Source organism: Macadamia integrifolia, chromosome 9 (assembly GCF_013358625.1).
Source record: "Macadamia integrifolia cultivar HAES 741 chromosome 9, SCU_Mint_v3, whole genome shotgun sequence".
In the NCBI taxonomy this organism is placed as follows: domain Eukaryota; kingdom Viridiplantae; phylum Streptophyta; class Magnoliopsida; order Proteales; family Proteaceae; genus Macadamia; species Macadamia integrifolia.
In genome coordinates this window covers 8,285,622-8,305,720 of record NC_056565.1, presented here as the reverse complement: position 1 = coordinate 8,305,720, position 20,099 = coordinate 8,285,622, and the positions used below count along the sequence as shown (strand labels likewise).

The 20,099-nt window shown below is 46.1% G+C and overlaps 4 protein-coding genes across 4 annotated transcripts; all 4 read right to left on the bottom strand.

Moving 5' to 3' along the window:
• Nucleotides 1-4,004: 4,004 nt before the first annotated feature.
• On the bottom strand, nucleotides 4,005-4,394 carry LOC122088857 (ribosomal protein S12, mitochondrial). The gene has a single exon (XM_042658213.1). The coding sequence runs from the start codon at nucleotides 4,392-4,394 to the stop codon at nucleotides 4,017-4,019; it is 378 nt and encodes a 125-aa protein (XP_042514147.1). The 3' UTR covers nucleotides 4,005-4,016.
• Nucleotides 4,395-4,421: 27 nt separating this feature from the next.
• Nucleotides 4,422-5,956, bottom strand: LOC122088858 (NADH-ubiquinone oxidoreductase chain 3). The gene has a single exon (XM_042658214.1). The coding sequence runs from the start codon at nucleotides 4,797-4,799 to the stop codon at nucleotides 4,443-4,445; it is 357 nt and encodes a 118-aa protein (XP_042514148.1). The 5' UTR covers nucleotides 4,800-5,956; the 3' UTR covers nucleotides 4,422-4,442.
• A 316-nt stretch (nucleotides 5,957-6,272) lies between these two features.
• On the bottom strand, nucleotides 6,273-10,178 carry LOC122088856 (probable ribosomal protein S11, mitochondrial). Its single transcript, XM_042658212.1, has one exon. The coding sequence runs from the start codon at nucleotides 9,188-9,190 to the stop codon at nucleotides 8,549-8,551; it is 642 nt and encodes a 213-aa protein (XP_042514146.1). The 5' UTR covers nucleotides 9,191-10,178; the 3' UTR covers nucleotides 6,273-8,548.
• A 458-nt stretch (nucleotides 10,179-10,636) lies between these two features.
• On the bottom strand, nucleotides 10,637-19,719 carry LOC122088859 (cytochrome c oxidase subunit 3). The gene is made up of 3 exons (XM_042658215.1): nucleotides 12,060-19,719; nucleotides 11,744-11,821; nucleotides 10,637-11,432 (listed from the first exon to the last, which is right to left on the bottom strand). Exons 1-3 carry the CDS (start codon nucleotides 12,636-12,638, stop codon nucleotides 10,650-10,652), a joined length of 1,440 nt encoding a protein of 479 aa, XP_042514149.1. The 5' UTR covers nucleotides 12,639-19,719; the 3' UTR covers nucleotides 10,637-10,649.
• Between the last annotated feature and the right edge of the window lie 380 nt (nucleotides 19,720-20,099).

Here is a 20,099-nt window from a genome sequence, read left to right as displayed (position 1 = left end):
ATCCATTGAAATATCTCTTTCAGTGCCCGGTTTCCACAAAGCATTGCCCTTCGTAGCTGCATTAGGAGACATTAGATAGACTCCGGTGATACACTAAGAGAGTCGGCTAGGTAGTACACAATGAGGATTCCCCGCCTGACATCTAGGAAAGCTCCTTTCTGCTGTGCTTGCCACTACTGCCTAATAGGGTTTTCGAGTAGAATAAGTAGGCTTTTTTTCGATTGAAGCTCTCCTCGAACCATTTCTGATGATTGAGCCTTTCCTGAGTCAGTGAGAAAGCTCTGCTTTAAGCCTTTCTTCAGAGTTCTAGCAAGCCCTTCTCTTTGACCGGGCATTTCTGCGAGTTGATTCTACACCCATTTTGGGGTATTTTCTGCCACATCTCCATACCCGTAGTACCGGGTCTTGACCACGTAATCAAAGGCTTTAAAAGGTCTCTGCAGTGGAATATTTTTTATGTGCAGGACCTTCCGCTTTCACACTTGAGCAAATTAGATATATATAGCTAGCGACTTAGTAGGTCTATGGCCTGCCCCCGAAACAAGTACTAGCGTATAGCATAACCAAATGGAAATGTGGCTGGGCTCAGAAAGAAAGGAGGAGTCGAGATTTCAGGCTTGTAGAAGGAATCAATGAGGCGAATTGAGCTAGGTTACACTACTTTGAGGAGAAATCCCTTACTGAATGAATGTGCTTTTGATCAGTGACCGTAGAAAAGTGAATGCTTTCTATGATATCCTCTTTCTGGCTACCAAACGTGCTAATTGGTCAAAAGAGCTTATTCTGAGTTAGAATTCCCCTAATTCTGTAAGCTCGCTTGGTCTACCTGCTTTGTTCTGATTTCATTGTATTCCTCCGTATTCAGCATTCGCCGGTGTCACAAAAAGCAAAAGCATATCAATTCGTTGAGGCAACTAGTCTTGGTAAGGTTTACCACTGAATGAGAAAGGCCCCTAGGTAGATAGAACGTATGACCATTTCCGGGTGTTTTAAGGCATGTTTGCCGGCATCCAATGTCCCCATGTGTGATACGCGTACGAGGGACAACAAGACAGCGGGGAGTCTTTGTGACGGGGAAGAGCCGTGCATTAATTTGGAATATTTAAGAGCTTCTCCCTGACATCCACCCAAAGGAGTACCGTCAGCCCCCCAAAGGGGTACCATAACAGCCACCCCTGCCGGCTGACTGATTGCAGGGAGCGCAGGGTTCCAAACCATGTTCGGTTCTGGTAAAAAGGGCGGTGGGTAGGCTTGGAAGGAAAGTCAGAGTGGGGGCTTCTATAACCCACCACGGTTAGGGCTGGAGTTGTCACCCCCGGGCAAGAATAGGAGGTCCTACACTCGCTCACAACCGCTTATTTAGTTGATATTGTAGGGCCCGCGGACCTCGATCAAAAGAGGAAAGACAATGCCCATCATACCATTCGGGGATGTCAGTTAGGCCATTCCAGGAGACAGCAAGCGGGCTGGGACCGAAGCTCGCTATGCCGCTGCAAAGTATTAAGCTTAAAGCAAAGGGCGTGGTTGGGTCTTCTAGTAGTCAGATAAGAGATCACACGCCTCTTTGTCTTTTTTTGTTAGGCCCGTTTTGAACCCAAACGCGCTAGTTCTTCCCATCTGACAGATAAGAAAGAAACTGGCACAACGAGCCCAGCTGGACTGGCCACAGTTACTACATCTTCTATCGAGGGAAGTTACTCACCGGTTCTCCCTTCCCCAGCCGGGTCGGGAAGGGAATGAAGTGAAACCAGCGATAGCAGGCATTTGCAACTGCCGGTGGTCTCCCCTTCATTCGTTATAACGAACGTATGGGAGACCAAGATATTTGTGTGTGCAATTGAGCCCCCTAGGAGGAGGGGAGAAAGAGATGGGCAGGGCCTCTTCGTTCCGTTCGGGCAGGGATGGCAGCGAGCAACCACCGGAACAAGAAGCTGACGAAAGAATAGGGCAGCCCACGATGATTTTAGCTAAGAGAACAGCTCCACTAAAAGACAGAACTCTCGCTCAAGAAAGCGTAAGGCCGGCGGTGCAGGAATAAAAACCTTCAGTCTATTCATGTGGTTAAGAAAGTCTTCGTTTTCTCGAAGTATTTGTTGAAAAAATTGAGAATTGGTTTTTTCGATGATAAGAGAATCGAGAAAACTTCCCAGACGAGGGCGGTCGAATTCCAAACCTTTTCTCTCGAGTATATCCATTACCAAAAAATGGACATCACTTTGGGACACATGCGGATAGCCGCCCCGCGTGGCTAAAAGTAAGCCAAGAGAGCTCAAACTCTTTTTTTTAGTTCCAATGATAAAAAATAGTCTTATAAAGCCACTCTACGAGGGAAGTCCTCGGGTCGAGTCTTTGCGAGTTCATCCCAAACAAAGCGAACCCATTCCTGGTCGGGAAGATGCAGATAAAACGCCAATAGCCGCTTCTACGGCATAAGCTTTAAAGAAGAGAGCTATCAACGCTAATAAACATTTCATAAGAAAAAAAAAGATTTATATAAAAAATGAAACAGTCATTTCCATCTTTTTCTGGCTAATCTAATCAAAGAACAATACAAAAATGCCGAAAAATCCGTCAATAAATGACGAACTCCATTATACAGATGATAGGACAGGGCTAAGGCTGTAATCTCGACGGAGATTAGGATAAGCTTTGATGAATAAAACAAGAATTGGTAGAAATTCTCATAGGTGAAGCAAATCAAACCTATTTTCAGACAAAGAAGATAACTAAACAAAACTATAGTGGCTAGGAAAGCCCCGGAGATTCTATGGGAAATTGGAAACGTCGAAGTGAGCTGTGGCTTATAAATAGGAAGATGAGGAGATAACGGGCGAAGGATATTCATATGTTGATATGAAGATTGATGTTCATTCGCTCCTTGCTCGCGGAGCGGCATACCGAAAAAAAAAAGAAGCCCCTCCCGGAATTGAACCGATGACTGACGCCGTATGAAAGCTACGTGACTCTTGTCTTTGAAGCGCTGAGTTACTTAAGACTCTCATCTAAGAGAAAGAGTGTCCCAAAGGGCTACCTTTTCTCTTAGATGAGAGCAAGCCCGACCGATGAGGAGGCGGAGCCGAGTGGAAACCTACTACGAAAAAATAAAAAAGAGTCTCGGCTTGACTCTAATAGGGCGCCCTGTAGCAAGTGCCTAGCTCAGCTCCGAAGAGTGACGAGAAGACCGCCACTGTACATCTTTCTTTCAAAAGATGAGAACACGCCCTTTACTAATATAATAGAAGGTAAGGCAAAAGCAAGAGTGAAACTACAAGCTAAAAGCAGGCGTGCTCTTATTATAAGATAATACGATACCACCTCCCACTTTTGGCGCACTTGTTTGATGAGCTAAGCGCTTTAGTCAGATCAGCTTACGACTAAAAGCAAGGTCGAAATCCATCCCTCTTTTTCAAACTGACTAATGAACGACCCTTTGTACATCTTTCGCCAGTTCAAGGAAGTGGAGCGAAGGGAGCGAGAAAACTACAGGGGTGGTCGGAGACCAGCTCGACCGCAGGCTGGTTGTAAATCAGGCTGATTGTAAATCAGGGCGCAGGAGATGAAATCCGGCCTTACTCGTTTAGGGCGACCCCTTTACTAAACCAAATAAGGGCGCTAGCTTTAGCTAGCGCGCCCTGTAGTTTTTCAGCCGGGCGAGACCCTTCTATTCTTTATTATGTCAATATGGTATGTTGAATCACTTGTGAAGTCGACTTCACTTGACCGTGTCTGCTTCAACTTCACCCGTCACTCGTGTCGTGTAGTGTAGCAAGACTAACAAGTGGTCGAGTGAATTTATGAACGAGCTTTTATTATAAGCAATACCTGTAGCATATTTGTGGATTCTTCCTCCACTCACCTCCACGGGCGAATGGAGTCTACTACACTCTTTCTTGGCTCGTGTAGTATACTATACTATAGTCATTCGGAAGGGCTCCGTATAGTTCTATTTTGGGGCGTAACGTTGTGGTTGTTCCCTCGACTGACCGAGAAAAACAAGTTCCAGAGGCATCTTCCATTCATATCGATTTGGGTTTTTCCGCACCATATTTAGATCTGCCCCTTCTTCGATCCGGAATTCCCAGCAAATCCTTGACTCCTCGAATACAATGGGATTTCACACCTGGCGAATCTTTCACTCTACCTCCTCTTATTAACACCATAGGATGTTCCTGCGAATTATGACCTTCGCCTGGAATGTGAGCAAATATATCATGTCGATTGCTCAACCGTACTTTGGCTATCTTACGTGGAGCTGAATTTGGTTTTTTCGGTGTTCTCGTTGGAACACGCGGGCGTACTCCTTGCTTCTGGGGACATTGATCCGAAGCTCGAGTACGGTCCGTGCGCCGTTTTTCTTCTCTACCATGACGAATCAATTGATTTAATGTAGGCATCGCTTTTTCCTTTGTCCTTCCCCCCGATTTTTGCCCTATCACTAGTGGTTACTCCCGATCCGAAGCACCCCTTTTCCATTCATAGAGAGATCCAATCGTCAAAATCAATAAAAAGGCCATCATGGACCAAGATCCAAACGGATCAATCTTGTTGGGAGGTACTGCCCAAGGAAAGGAAAAGGTTACTTCCGGATCAGGGATAATAAATAAAATAGAAACCAGATAAAATCGTATATCGAAACGACTTCTGGCATCACCGGAAGGATCGGAACCACATTCGTGGGCCGACAATTTTTCTGGATAGGTAGAACTATTGGAAGCAAATGGAAAAGGAACACCGAGTGGGATCAAAGAAACTAGCGGACTGATCACTAAATAGATACAAATAGGTGCAAATTCTGACATCACCACAGCCCACTTCGTTCTCTCGCTCTGCTCGCGGCGCTCCTTGCTCGCGGAGCGGCATACCGAAAAAAGAAAGGTTTTGGAAGAAAAAAAAGTCGATCTCAGAAAAAACTGAGACCACTCGCCCAAGGATCTGGAAGACCTGTATCCCCCCTCCCTTTTCTTTCCCCCCTGGCCGTGTGTGGGCCACACTTCAGAAAGGCCCTACGGGGGTCCTTCACTTACTTGTGTGAGCCCCCCGCCCGCTCACGCTCCTTACCAACAACCCGGCGCTTCGCCGGAACACACCATAGGTTGGTCCAACAACCAGTTGGCTCCTCGCCGCTGCACATTAGCAGAAAAAAGTGAGTGAATAGCCAGCCCCATGCAAGTTTCTCAATCGGTTTCCTTTATCCTGTTGCATATTTCTGCAACTCAAGAAAAGAAAGGCTTCTATTCTTGTGAATTAGAAAGAACTGATAAAACTTGTGCATAGAACTTGCTATCTTTTTTATTTTTTTTTTTCAAGGTCAGATAAGAAATGAGTTAGAGATGAGATAGAGTATTCATCTCTGTCTCTCTTAACTAACGAAAAATAGAAATTCGCTAATTTTTGATTGGAATTAAAAGGCTCTCCGAGCCTTGCGTCAGATTGGATGAGTTCTTAAATTTGATAAATTCTTTTTATAGAGAAATGGTTTTCTCCTTGAAGAATTTCGTTTGCATCTTTTGACGCATGCTCTTTGTAGAGCCAAATCCGGTTTGCGAGACTGGGTCCGGGTCCGGAACCAGAAGTGGTAGTTGGTGTAATACCGCAGCAGACGGGCCCGCCGCCTGAGAATTAGAGCAAGAAGCACTCTCCCGCTCTCGAGCGGTAAGCGGTTGAGCGGGATGAGCCGCCTCGTTTTCCGCAAGAGATCGGGGGACAGGTTCCCCCGAGCCTCCCCCAGGGGGGGCGAGTCTCAATTCGAGATCGAGAGAGATCTCCTCTTCAGATTCTGAGGAATGTACAGATTCGCGCTCAGAATCTGAATCGCGAAATGGAAATGCTAGAGGCGGCTTGTCTGATTCTATCTGAATCAGATATTTTTATTTCACTATAAACTTTATTATAGAATAAAAAAGAGTGAATATGAAATGTGAAATCGGATTTCCTTTTCGTGCCATATGCGCTTAGACTTTACTTTTTCCCCTTTTTTCTTCCCGGTCCAATATTTGTTCTCGAAGGTCTTCGTTTCCGTGTAGAAGCAAACTCTCCAAATTTATGACCAACCTTTCCTTCAGTGATCTTACAACGAACAGGAGTTTTTCCATTGTAAATTCGTACGGAGCAATCAACGAATTCCGGCGAAATAGAAGATCTACGTGACCAAATTTTCCTGTTCAAAAGAAGATCTCTTTTCTTCTGCATTCTCAACAGGAATGCATCAACAAAACTGCCCTTCCATATAGATCGTCGTGGCATGAACTCAGAATTTCTTCGCTTCGATTCCGTCCGAATTAGCTCCTCCTCCTCCTTCTCCTCCTTCATCGTCGTTGGTCCTTCGTTCGTAGTGGTCATTGTATAGTGAGAAAGCTCACCCCTGCCTGCGAGACGAGAAAGCCCTCTTTTACATCACATGAATTGAAATGCAACAACCAATTGTTGTTCTTTTGACGATTAACCACTCCGGTACAGACTATACGGAGTCAATTTTGAGAAAGTGAACAGTCAGTATCGTACTTCAAACTCCTAACTGTGGCATGTGAAAACAGTCCTTCCCTAGGTTTGAAGCCTTTATTCTTAAGGTCCGTACAGCTCAGGAATGCTTATGTGAAACCCAGACTAGCGGAGCACTATATATACGCAATTTTTGAAAACCCTACTATAAACTATAAAATTTTTATAAATTTATATTTATTCGTAGTTATCTACCTCTATTCATAGTAGTACTGCTCCATGTTAAAGAGGAAAAGATTTCGTAAAGCTAGCAAAGGGGAGAATACCTCTTCTATTGACTAGTTGTCTGGTTAGCCAGCCGGTAAGAAAGATCTGTTCTTTCCTCTCTTACTTGGCTAATAGTTGGCAATACCCTTCCCAAGTTACTAAAAGGGCGGCTTTCGGCTTTCTGACTACAGGTACTACTGGCTGGCAGACTACTGTAACTAAAGACCTTTCTTTTCCTTTCTTACTTGACTCTATGAATAGTGACCTTATTTATTCCTCTTCTTTTCTGTCTTACTAGTTCTGCCTTACTTACTGTCTTGTTCGACTATCCGGTTAGACAGACCTTCTTTACTTCTCTCTTTCTGCTTCCCTTTCCTACTAGCCTAGCCGTATAGACTAGCCACTATAGCTTCCTTACATCAGTGACCTCCTTAATCAACTGTACTAATAGCCGTACTAAGACCTTCTACATTTGTGCTCCGACTAGTAGCTTTAGTCTTATAAACTTAGGAGCTGTCTTACTAGTAGCTATCCTTGCTTTGCCAATCCAGCTAGAGAAGAGCTCTTTCTTCCTTTACTAGGAATAGCTGTCCGAACCAGCAAACGGAGGCAAGAATCAAACAAGCAACGGCTAGCGCGCCCAGCAAGAAAACCAAAACTCAACAGGGGCGCCAGCGGTAAATCAGCTCGACCACCGGGAGAGAGTGGTCGTAGATCAGCAGCAAGAAAAGGTTGGTCGTAGATCACTAACGCGCAACGGTGCTCTACGATCAGCTTACTCTCCATTGGGCACAGAAGCCTTGTCTTTGTTGTTCTGGTGATCTACGACCACCCGTTGGGCGAAAGCGAGCCTTTGGCTCGCCTTGTTCTGGCGCGCGCTTTTATATAGGGGTAAGGCTTTTCTTCGCTTCTTCGCTTCCTCCGACTTCTTTAGCCACTTCCGCATCTGTCGTATTCGGGAGAGCTTGCTTCGTGGCGGAGCATTTAGCAATGCCAGCCTGGTGAGGGCTGGCTGTCTGGGGACAGGTGTTGGCAAGGCCTGCTGGGCTTGCTTCTCATGAGATTGGGTGAGGGAATCGGAAAGGGGCTCATAAACCGGGCGGGCGGGCTTTTGGGCACACGGAAAAGGGGAAGTGGATGGAGGGTGCTTCTCAGCGTCAGTTGGGGGTGGGGTCGCTATAGTGGCTAGGGTGAGTCTTCCTACACGGCTGGACGCCCGGCTCTAGACGAAGCTGCGGGGGTTACCACCACATCCTCTCCCGATTCGAACGACGACCGATGGATCTGTCAAGATGAAAACAAAGCGTTTTAGGACGGCACCGAATCCTCGTCTGGATAATCGAAGTGGGTGGCTATTCTCGCAGACGGAAAGACTCAACGACGAGTAGACTTCTTGCAGCTCAGCTCGTCTGACTACGAGCCTAATCTATGGTAGAGCTGGGCTTTTTTCGTTTCTATAGACTCCTAACGCGCTACTTGCCTCTTCACTCTTCCCTTAACTATCGGACTCTACTTGCTTGCAGCCCCTCACTGACACAACCCCCAACTACTGACCTGACGACTGGCCTACAGAACTCAAAGTTTCTTGCGCAGGCTGGGGCAACGGCTCCATCGAGCAGTCACCACAGGCCAGTTTGTTTGGCATAACAGGACCTAGTCTATAACCGAAAAGATTATCCCCGTCATACCTCTGGTTTCTTTCCAGCCTCCCATCCGCCCTATTACGTAAGGGCTTCATCCAGCTGCATCAGACTACACAGCCTGAAGCTCATTTCTTCAGAATCTGCTAGCTGCTTCAAAAGGCTAGCGCGCTAGCGCGCCAACACTTTATCGAACCCCGCCGCTAGCGCGCGTACTCCCTCCGAGTCAGATTTTTTCCGGAATTGTTGTCAAGTGAAAATGGAGAACTTCTTGGAACTATTTGAACACGACGTTTCCTGGGGAGTCGGCATCCATTATGTGGAAGTTGGGTCACATCGTGGATGTACATAATTTTAGATTGATCTCCTACTCCTTCACTTCGCTTACACTCAGCAAAGGTATAACCCTCTCTCCAGCTCAAGATCACTGCTTTCTTTTTCCTGAAAAAAGTAGATCCTTTCACTTTCATTACAACCGACTTCATCCCCAGATTTCTGGCGGATCGCCCGACATGTTCTGCAGTTGCTTCAGCAGCATACCGAGAAAGACGAGACCCCCCTTTGATTTCCTCCAAACAACCTGCGGAAGCCCCAGTTTTTTTATTCCCCCTAGCATCCGTCACGGTCACAAAGGTATTATTGTTTTTCGGTGGTAAATGGACAAAATCTTTGTTTTTCCGCTCCAATTGCTCATCTTCCTCCGAGATGCTCTGTACGAAGTTCATGGATTTGAAACTCCTGCCCGCAATAACTTGTTGCTCTACGCGCTCGGCCGTCGTTTTTTCCTGGGGCATCGTATTATCAGTGTTGAGAAAGCACTTGCTCTTCGTAGCGCTCTCACTCATCAGTCACTTCAACCATTCATTCCATTTTGCTTTTCCTCGTTCCTTGACTGAGCGTAGCGGGCTCCGCGCCCTGGCTTCTAATGAAACCACCTATTATTGATTCCTCTCTTGGCTGAACAGAAGGTTAGGCTTCTTTGTTCTGTTATAAACTCATCTACTGCTCATTCGGTTCTCAAATGATTGAATAATACAGTATTCAACAGCTCTTGGCCGAGCTCGCACTGTCTAAGTGCTAGCCCAACCCTTTTTTTAATTCCTAAAAAGTATGGCAACAATTTTTTATAATCCATGGAGTCTCTAATCATCACGCTTAGTCATCGAGTCATAACGCTTCTATCTTTTCGTCACCCTAGCTCGTTCTTCGATTTTGAGATCTGTAGATTCGTAGAACAGAAGAAGAGTACGCGCGCTACAACTAGCAGCCTGCGGAAAAAGGCTAGCGCGCTAGTAGCATAGCCGCCTTTAAAAACGCTCTAGAGCGCGGAGCTTCAAGATGTGATAGGCTAGCGCGCTACTCTGGCTCGCTTCTGAAAGCGGAGCTCGCTGCTGTTAAGCCAGCAAACGTAGGCTTTCAAGCCCGGAGGCTAGCTGAAAAACTACAGCGCGCGCGTTAGCGCAACGGTGCTCTACGATCCGCTTTACTCCGCCCAAGTGCTTGCCCCTTACTAATAAAGGGCACACGGAGGCAGCTCGACCACCGGGAGAGAGTGCTCGTAGATCAGCTCGACCACCGGGAGAGAGTGCTCGTAGATCAGCTAGCCGTTGCTTGGTTCTTCGCGCTAGCGGAAGGACTTGATTCTTGGATGCGCTCCCGCGCAACGGTGCTCTACGATCAGCTTACTCTCCATTGGGCTCATCCGTTGCTTGGTTGAGTAAGGCCGTTGCTTGTTTTCTTCGCTTAGTAAGTTTCTTCGCTTCGCTAGGTTAGGGGTTTTCTACGCTGCTTACGTTTTCAGCTTGCTGCTCGCTTCGGACCGATCTGTGCCTCCGGCCATGAACTTCCGTTGCCTCCTGGCGAGCAGGGCCGTGCCGTGAAGGAAAGGGCAAAACGAGGTTGCTTGCTCTCAGTCTCAGCCTCCAACTCAGAACAGAACGTTCCTTCCGCAACGCAAGGCCGATATGTTTCGTAGCAGCCAAGGATGAGTTCGATCCATTAGGTTCTTCGATTTGTTCGGAAAAGAAACGAGAGACAAGAAAACATCTTTGATTACGATTAAAAGGAACAATCTCAAATAGACCAAGATCCAATTTCGGGTCATTTCTTGGTGAACATGATCTGCCGTAATCTCTTCGATCCCTTCATTTATGTGCCAGAATACAGAGAGATTTGGTAGGGAAGTGGAAGAGACTTTTTTGTATATGATAATCAAAGGGAGTGGGAAAGCTGCAGTAATTCTTTGGAAAAGCCCGGTTCTCTTTGTCTTCGAGCTTTCATTCCTCAATCCACTGATTCGTTCTTTCATATACCTCCCCACCAATAGATAGAGACAAATGGGAATAACCGAACCACGTCTACAAAATGCCAGTACCATGCGGCTGCTTCAAAGCCAACGTGATGCTCCTTGGTCAGATGACCAAGATATTGGCGAATACCACATATGATCGAGAAAAGAGTACCTATAATCACATGAAAACCATGAAAGCCAGTTGCTAAGAAAAAGGTAGAACCATAAATACTATCCGAAATAGTGGAGGGTGCTTGGTAATATTCCATTCCTTGAAAGCCAGTGGATACTAGAGCCAGTGAAACGGTAGCTACTAAAGCGTAAACTGCTCGTTTTTCCTTCCCCGCGAGTATAGCATGATGAGCCCAAGTTACGGCAGCTCCGGATGAAGGGGGAATAGGGGTATTAAGAAAAGGGATTTCCCGAGGATCTAAAACCCAAATCCCTTTTGGGGGCCAAATACCTCCGATCTCTACCGTAGGTGCCAAAGAAGAATGAGAAGAAGCCCGAAAAAGAGCAAAAAGGAACATAACCTCCGATACGATGAACGGAATAGAACCATATCGAGGTCCTAATTGTACGACTTTGGTATGATGTCCTTCCAACGTGGATTCACGTAGAACATCGCGCCACCATACGAACATGGTATATAGGAGAAATATGAGGCCCAAACTGAGAAGTGTTGCACCCCCTTGAAATGGGTGCATGTACATCACACCTCCTACGGTGGTTGCCAAAGCTCCGAGTGAACCCGAAATAGGCCATGGACTTGGATCTACCAAATGATAAGAATGCCTCTGAGATTCAATCATAAACCACTTTGCCTCGGTTGTATGTAAACCCCCCCTTCACCCCCACCCCCTAAAGTGGTAAAGAAGGGCTCTTTGGGGTCACATTTTCTTTCTATCTGACAGGACAAACAAATAGGAAGGGATGGTTCTTTCATTGCATTGATAGAAGTGTAACTAGAAAAAGAAAGACTCTCTCTATTACTTTGAGAATAGAATCGTTGGTTTGACCGACGAACTACGTGGGAAAATGGACCTTCTTTCTTTGGCAAGCATTTTTTTTTTAAGTAACAATTCAATTCAGTTCGGTTTCGGAAAACTTGCCGGTCGCGGATTAGTTCGTTCTGCGCCGCCGGCGGCCTAAAATCAAAGGCGCAGGTTGATCTCTCTGGTTGAGGCTGCATTCATTTATTCAACTTGACACGTGGGAAGGGCTTACTCTCCGTCTGGCTCGGCTTGGTCTCGCTCCCTTCCCGCACGCCTGGACGATTGAGAATCTCGAGAACCTTTCTGAACGTCCGTCTTCGCGGGGCGATTTGAAAAGGAGTATATCTTTCTTGTAGTGCCTTCCATTCCACTATTCTGATCGAGAAAGAATCTCTTCCGAACGACCAAGTCATAATGAGATTAAAAAACGATGCTTCCTTGGCCGTGTGGAACATGGATTAGCATTATGTCATTCCTACAAGTGATCCCCCATCCAGGATTGGAAGAAGTGCTATATGAGGACTTCGAGATCAAATATAATATGTTTCTTTCCATTCCTCGTGAGCCACTTATTTCTCCGAAACAAGAGATCAAAGTGATTTGACTCCTTTTTTCCAATAAGTCGACGGCGTTACACCATTGCGATACTTCGAATAAACTTGAGTACATATAGGATACACCGGTGCTAAAACCTTTTCTCAAGATATCTTCCAAACTGTTGGGGTCGTTGCTCCGGATGTTGTTCCCCCGGTGTGAAACCAGTTGGTTCCGTAGTTTTAGAATTCTGCTGATCCCAAGTACTCCATCTCCATCATTGCATATGGGAATATAGAAAGTAAAAAGGAAAAGGCATGACCAGAAGAATTGTGTGAAATAAGTGAATTTATCCAGTTGAGGCATTCTTGATTGAGAAAAAATGATTCCCTCCAGACAGAAAGAGACTCCTTCCTGTACGAGTAGTGAAGAACTATAGAGAGCTGTGGTTGGTTGTTGACCAACGGAAAGCATGGGAGAAAGAAAGAAGAGAAGTGGCTTTAGCCGCCTCCCATTCAGTAATATTACTGAATTCTTCTACGTACTTCCTTGTATAAGGAACTATGGGAGGAGTTCGTGCGAAGATCCGCCAAGATATCGGCGGCATCGTTCACACGTTCCTCTATAGAAATAGGAGGACCCGGGGTAGCTTGCTACCATGATATCCTCCATCACCTGATTGGTGATGAATTGAATTAGGTCAGGAAATGGGGTTAGCCCCTCTTGCAAACAGATAGATAACACCTCCAGGGAGATGGAGGTCTTTATAGACAAAAACAACGCATTTATAAGATGAATTAAATATTCCATAATTCATTGGATATTTTCAAGGGCTTTACTAATTGACTAAGAAAGCGAATCCATAAACCAATCTCTCAACATTTTTTGGTAGCTTTCGCTACGTCCTTCTCGTTGCTGAAGTTCTGATAGGACAGAACGATGCTGTTCCAGCCTTTGCTGCCGTCCTTCGTGACGGCAGGAAGTCGATCATAATGGAATATTCACCCTCATTCCGCACGGGTGGTCGATTTTCATATCATGGAACACCCCGTATGAACGAGGCAGTACACTGAACACCAACCCAATCTCGATTTCCTAGGTATGCTCCTAGACTAAAGACGAAGCTCCTTGTTCTCTTTCACTACACCGACCGGACACGGATTGGAGTCATAACGACGAAAGGGAGGCGAAACAAGATCATTAAGATTGAAGCATCTATATATAATAGGAGTTGGGAAAGGTACAAGGGGGAAAAGGCATACCTAAGGGCTTCAAAGGTAAAGGCATGATCGGCAGGCAGGCCTAATGGATAAATCCTTCACTCAGCTGTTCGGGACGAGGGGGCTAGACGAAAGGATTCCTAGCTAAAAGACCGAGTCAAGCGACCAAGCAAAGGACTACCATACATAGTGGGAAGCGGCACTTGCAGACCTGAAGCTGGAGGAACTACTGCTTACGCTGGTAAATGGTTGGCAATCTATCATTCAAGCTTTCTCTCGGAAGCTGTATGAAACCTTTCACCTCTACTAGGCCCTATTTCAACAAGGCTTGCTTCTCTTATCAACAAACAGAGAATCTCTTCCTTAGACACCCCTCAATCCCAAAAAGGGAGACTATACCACAAGCCTAAAAGTGCCAGTCTTCTGTTCCTCCCTTTTCCTCCTCTCCTCAGTCTAGCCGGTAAAGGCTGATCGCGGTAAGGGCTGGTTACGATTGAAAATACACACTATTTTAGCTTAAGCTTACCATTCTGATTGCAGAAGAGGAAGTACGACGAGTACGGTATGAAATAGGTTGGCAAAGAAAAGAGTAGTTTAAAGGTCTCAAAACCCGAAAGAACTCTTTCTTTCCCGGAAGCCTATCCCTCTTTTGATGTATGATACCAGTCGAGTACAAAAACGTTGCAACAATCGCTTGTAATTGGCCTTGTAGGTCGTTTCCCTTCATCGAAAAAGTTTCCAGCGAGAGAACAGGCTCAGACGGAAGCAGAGCCGAAAGCAGATCCAGTCAAAGAACTAGTAGATCCCAAACGAAGAGTTTGATTCTACTGTCGAAGAGGAAGAGAAAGGCCTATTCCACCAACTACTCTTTCTCAACTTTAGGGATATTTCATACTTCTTCCAACTACGGTAAGGAGCAAAGGAAAGCTTAAGAACTACATGATTCGCCCACTCGTCCCTCTGGAAAGAGAAAGAAGAAAATGAAAACAAAAAGAAAGGACGGGAGGTTCATTAGTAATGAGCTTTAAGCCTAGAACGCCAGAATGGATAGACTACCTTTTTGATTTCCGCCTACCTCTTCCTCAAGCTCTGTCTCCCACTTCTCTGTCACTGCTTGAAAAGAGCTTTTCACCTTAAGAGAGAGCCCGCTAGTTGCCCGTGATCGGCCCTTCTTACCAAGAGGGGGAGCCTACCTTTTAGCTTACTGCCTAACTAGAGCTAGCAATCAATCTTTGTCTTCATCCAAGGAGGCGAGCAGCTATCACCGTTGACCGGGCGATTCCTATTCAATGGAAAGAAAAGCTAGAAGAAAACTCCATCAGATGAATTTCACAGGGATTCCTCCGCAATTAGATTTTTTTGTGCGATCGGAAGGGCATTGGTTTCTTTAGGGCATTGTAAAATCTCTTCTTCTCCTTCTACCTTCAGCCGACTCTGCCTCAAGCTCATAGCAGTCAAAGAATGAAATGAAGACAAAGTCAGCAGTCGTCATCCGAGAAGCTATGGGAATGAGAAGACGATGAAGCTGGTCAATCAGTGCCAGTTACAGTGCCAGAGCAAGGAAAAGGTCAAGTGTAGGGGGACGAGTTGCCTATAGAGTACGTCGCAATAAAGGAAACCTTTAGGTTTCTCTTACCGCTTGTGCGTTGTAGTACCAACTAGAAGTAGTCCCAGTTTGCGAAGTCTCGCCTCTCCTTGATTAAAGAGTGGTGAGGCCAGAAGCCGGGTCAAGGTCGGGTGGTGGGTCAGGGAAGCTAGCCGTAGAAAGAAGTCAGGCTGACATGGTAACGAGAGAAATGTTGATCGTCTTTATATTGCTATTGCTTGTACATGCTTCGTCTTTCAATTGACTCTCTCTCAATGGGTTGTTTTCTAATGCTATTACAAAGTTTCCCCGGTGGCAACTATGGAGGGGGAGAGAATAACAAACTGGAACTAACAAATCAAAGGATCCGAAACGAATGTTCACTTCGAAACAACTTCTTGGAGTTGGAACGACGCATTAGTCGGCTATGTGAAGGTCGTAGTGGCGCAGCGATCATTGGTCCTCCGGTGATTTCGCATCCGCTTGTCTTCTTCCTGACTTCTATGATGATCCACATCCCTGTTTCGGACCCGCCTCGGGATTCTCTTGTTGGATGGTGACTCGCCGGATCTTCCAGAAATCGGGAACCGTGTCGTTTTCCCGTTCTCCTTCCCGACTTTCCATTTCTGAGGTTCCCTTTTATTTTAGGGCTTCGTGCATCTCATCCCTGTGTGGGATTCTTTTGATCGTGGGTCTCGCCCTAGGGCATCGGTAGAGATCGGCATTGCATCGACAGAGATCGTGGCCTTTCCTTGATTGCTATCATCTTCGAGTTGGGATATTCTTCTTTTGGCGTTCTGCATTTCTCTGGTTTTTTCCATGGCCGATCAATCCTCTGCAGCTCACTCAGGTAGTATCTCCCAAACTCAATGGGAAGAAGCCTCTTGGGCATTCGCTATGCAGAAAAACATTGGAGGTCGGGTTACATAGATGGGTCTATTGTTGCCCCAAGCAAAAGTGATCCCGAATATGCTACGAAGCTGGCTACCTGGAACAAGTAGTTTTATTTTGTCTTGTTCTCTCTTGGATTATTGGTTCTATTGAACCAAGATTATACTCGGGATTGTATTCCAGAACTAAAGCCAAACAGGGACCATTTTCAGCGTCTTTATAGCCAGAAGAAGCCCGGCTGTTCCAACTTGAACAAGATTTCCATGAGATTCGTCAGCATGATCTATCAGTGCATGATTTTTACCGCTCCGTGGGGCTGCGCGCCATTTGGGATGAGATGGCACTCATGACTCCTCAGCATTCTGGTGAAACGGCTGTCGTCCTTGAACAGGCAGAAACGGCTTTCTTCTTATGGGCCTTCGAGCGGATTTTCATCATGTTCGCTCCTCCATCCAACCTAAGATCTTCCCTCTGTTGATGAGGCTTTGGCTATGGTCATGCAAGAGGAAACGCGTCAGCAGTCTGCCTCTAAACTTGCTCCATCTGTCTCTGAGAATACAGCTTTTCTATCTCGTACAACCGGAATCTAATTGGAGCTCAAAGAAAAAGTTTGTCACTTTTGCATTGCAAACGCAAAGGGCACAACATTGAGCAGTGCTTTCAACGCCAGCGAGCGAATGCAGCCACAACCCAACCATCTGCAACATCTGATGTCTCCAGCGGCCCTGACGGGCCCCCTCCATTCCGGCTAGTGTGATATCTGCTCTTCAAAACCTGCTTGCTGCTGCCAACAATTCAGGTGCCTCTACCGCTCCGTGGGCTTCATTTTACCCTGGATACTGCTGCCTCAAGCTACTGGTTCAAAAGCAGCTCTTGATTCGATCGAAGAATTAAAAGGTAACCCATTTTTTCATACTTCTGATAATACTCCTCTTCGCATTACTCATATTGGATCAGTTACCTTACCTCTTTCTTCTTCTCGATCTTTGATTCTCAAAAATCTTTTTTTTTTTTAGGCTCGGTCAACTTATGGATCAAATTGTGTGTTGTTTCATCCTCTTGCTTGTTTTGGGAATCTGATTGGCAAAGGTCAAAGGAGCGGGCCACTCTTCTACTTTGATTTTGGGCGGCGTTCTCATCAGGCTTTTGCTCTCTTACCGTCAAAAGAAGAATTAGCAGCTAAAGACAATCAGCTTGTGGCACAAACAACGTTTTGGTCATCCTTATGCTCTTCGTCTGCATTCTCAAAGTAATAGAATAGGTCACAGTTTCTCATTTGATTATTGTCATTTAGCCTAACATTCTTTTGTCTCATTTCCAAAAAATCATAAGAAAATGGATGCTAGTTCTTTTCCATTTATGCTTGTTCATTCTGATGTTTGGGGTCCTGCGCCTGTTGGCTCTAGATGTGGCTACTCTTATTATGTGACGTTTCGTTTATTGATGATTTCTCTCGTTGTACTTGGATTTATTTACTTGAAAGAAGAAGTGTTCTCTTGCTTCAAGGATTTTCTCGCCAAATCAATTTGATGCATCCCTAAAAGTTCTTAGCACAGATTCCGGGGGAGAATTTCATATAACTTTCAGGTCTTCTTACGACAGCATGGGATCTTGCATCAACGATCATGTCCTCATACCCCCAAAAAAAGGTATAGCAGAACGTAAACACAGACATATCTGTGAAACGATGCGTACTCTGTTACTAGACATGAGTGTTCCTAAACACTACTGGGCTGATGCAGTTCTTACTGCCGTATATATCATCCACAGGCAACAACCCTCTTCCCATTTAGGTGTCCCCAGCTTATTGGCTTTTCTCCTATCACTTTCTACTTTTTTGTTGTAAATGCTATGTTCTTCTTCCCTCTTCAGAAAGAGACAAACTATCTTCTCGTTCTGTTCCGTGTATTTAAAAAATTGGTAAAAAAGAAAAAGGATAGTTGTGTTTTGATCCTGTGGCTAGACTACATGTCTAGAGATGTTCGTTTCTTGGCGCCAAAGGCACCTTTAATTCCAGGACATCTTCGAGACCTCGGCAACTATTTCCACCGTGGTTGCTGCGCTCCTCAGGTTGAAGATACTTCAGTTACGACAGCTGTGCCTCAGTCACGTCTTCAGAGTTGCCCCCATCCTCTTCACCAGAGCCGTCAGAGCCTGTTACAGATCCTTCTACAGTACGCCGTTCAGCTCGCATAAGGGCGTTTAGGCAGGTATCCCATTGAGAAGTTTGTTTCATACCAATCTCGTATTTCTCGATCTCCTTATAGCCGCCTTGTTTCATATGATGTCTTCTTTTCTACTTCTCATCGTATGTTTTTAGCCTCTCTTAACAACATTCATATTCTGAGCCTACGTCTTATCAAGAGGCCGCCAGTCAACCTTGTTGGCAGGCAGGAAAAGCTTCAAGCTTTAGAAAAGGCAAACGAAGTTTGACTTGGTTACTCTACCACCGGGCAAGCAGGCTATAGGATTTCGTTGGGTTTACAAACAAGGGGACTCTGATGCTTTTTTTATAGAGAGGTACAAACGGCTTGTAGCAAAAGGGGGTTGGTTTTCTCAGGAGTCAGTTACGTTACGTTAGTTGGCTCGTCTTGTTGCAACGGGTTATGCGCAAGAGTACGGAGTGGACTACGATGAGACCTTTGCATCGGTTGCAAAGATGACCACTACCACTGTTCGTACCAACATTGCTGTTGCTGCAGTCAAACAGTGGCCCAACTCTCATCCCAGTTAGACGTCAAGAACGCATTTCTTCACGGCGATTTACATCAGGAGGTCTTTATGCAGCTTCCCCCAGGCTCCCCAGACTCTTCTTTTGCCGGCTTCGGAAGGCTCTCTATGGTCTCAAACAGGCTCCTCGTGCCTGGTTTGAGAAATTCTGCACCAGCAAACTACGGCGGAGGGTGGTCGTAGATCACTCCGCCGTAGTTTGCTGCTTGAAAGCCTACGTTTGCAGGACCGAAGTGTCTTGGGCGGGAGAATCACTGAGCGAGCCCCCCATAGAGGCAAGGCAAGGTGTAACAATATCTTGCTTGGCTGTTAAGCCAAGGAGAAGGAAGAGACAAGGAGTGGGGAAGGTGCGAAAGCCGCTCCCACGAACTAGACCAAGTATGTCGTGAACCATGGAACCCAAAAACGAACACCTAACCAGAACGACGTTCCTGGGTCCTCGCATGCGGGCGGTAGAGAATGTCACGGCTACGCCCCTGAGTGCAAGAGGGGCGCTTGGCAGGGAATTGACACAAAGCAAGGGGAATGAATGCCAAAACAAAGAGTTTTCGTGTTGATTCGAGTTGCTTGTAGCGGGCGGGGTGAGGGTGATTCTCTTCTTCATCCCCGAAACGAAATAAGTGAGGGCTTAGTTGACTTTTTGTTTTCTCCGAGGCTTTCTTCGAGTTGGAAATGAATCAAACGGATGAGGATAAACTCCTTCTCGCTCGCCCAGCCCACTAGAGAAACCAGCTAATCGAGGCGTAAGAATAGTTTGGTGGATTTCAGGGTCAGGGGCGCCAGCGGTAGACTGATCCGTTACAGCTTGGAGTTCTTCCCAGGGATGGAATTTCATTACCTCATCTCCGGTCGGTCCGTATGTTTCTATGACCCCCAAGACGGAGCGGGACGTATACGCGGAGCAAGAGCTCTTTCAGTCTACCCGGGCGCGCTTCTTCATTCTTCGATCAGGGGCGGGCTTCTTCCCTTATATACGATGACATAGATAGAGCCTCCTTCTTTGATCCATTCATTGATCGACGAATAGGGGGCTGTTCGCCTTTTGAATCAAAGTAGAGTAGGTTTAGGTTGCTTTCTCAATCTTTCTCTGATCCTAGCCGTGTAGTGGATCCGGCTTTAGTCGGCTAAAAAGAGGTGTGTGTGGCCGTCGTATCTGCCCGCCCCCTTCTTCATTCATCCATTTAGGTCAGAATGGATCCAGGGAACCTGGCTCGGGAACAGCCCAGACTAATCACAGTAAGAGAGTCCAATCTCTGAAATAGAGCTTAGTCTCTCCATAGTAGTCTACTAGTAGAAGGCTTAGGTTATGACTTGATCCAATAGAGTCAGAACACACAGTAGATCCAGATTCAACACTATGCTGTGGGCTGGGGAGAGAGCTGCTCTGCGAAGCTGGGCGTTCAGTGTTCTTTTGGAGGGTGGTCTACGATCAGCTCGACCACCGGGAGAGGAAGGAGAGCGGTGGGCCTTCAAAAAGGAGCGAGGGAGTAATGGGCAACCTTAGTCTAT

Bases quoted from the DNA above. Each gene is read 5' to 3' on its own strand.
- LOC122088857 (XM_042658213.1), bottom strand. From the start codon at position 4,394: ATGCCTACATTAAATCAATTGATTCGTCATGGTAGAGAAGAAAAACGG.
- LOC122088858 (XM_042658214.1), bottom strand. From the start codon at position 4,799: ATGTCAGAATTTGCACCTATTTGTATCTATTTAGTGATCAGTCCGCTA.
- LOC122088856 (XM_042658212.1), bottom strand. From the start codon at position 9,190: ATGAGTGAGAGCGCTACGAAGAGCAAGTGCTTTCTCAACACTGATAAT.
- LOC122088859 (XM_042658215.1), bottom strand. From the start codon at position 12,638: ATGCTTTCCGTTGGTCAACAACCAACCACAGCTCTCTATAGTTCTTCA. The intron at 11,822-12,059 runs GTTTTTTAATCT...AAATGAATGCAG, and splicing joins CACACGGCCAAGGAAGCATC to CCTCAACCAGAGAGATCAAC. The intron at 11,433-11,743 runs GTTTTCCGAAAC...ATTGAATCTCAG, and splicing joins AACTAATCCGCGACCGGCAA to AGGCATTCTTATCATTTGGT.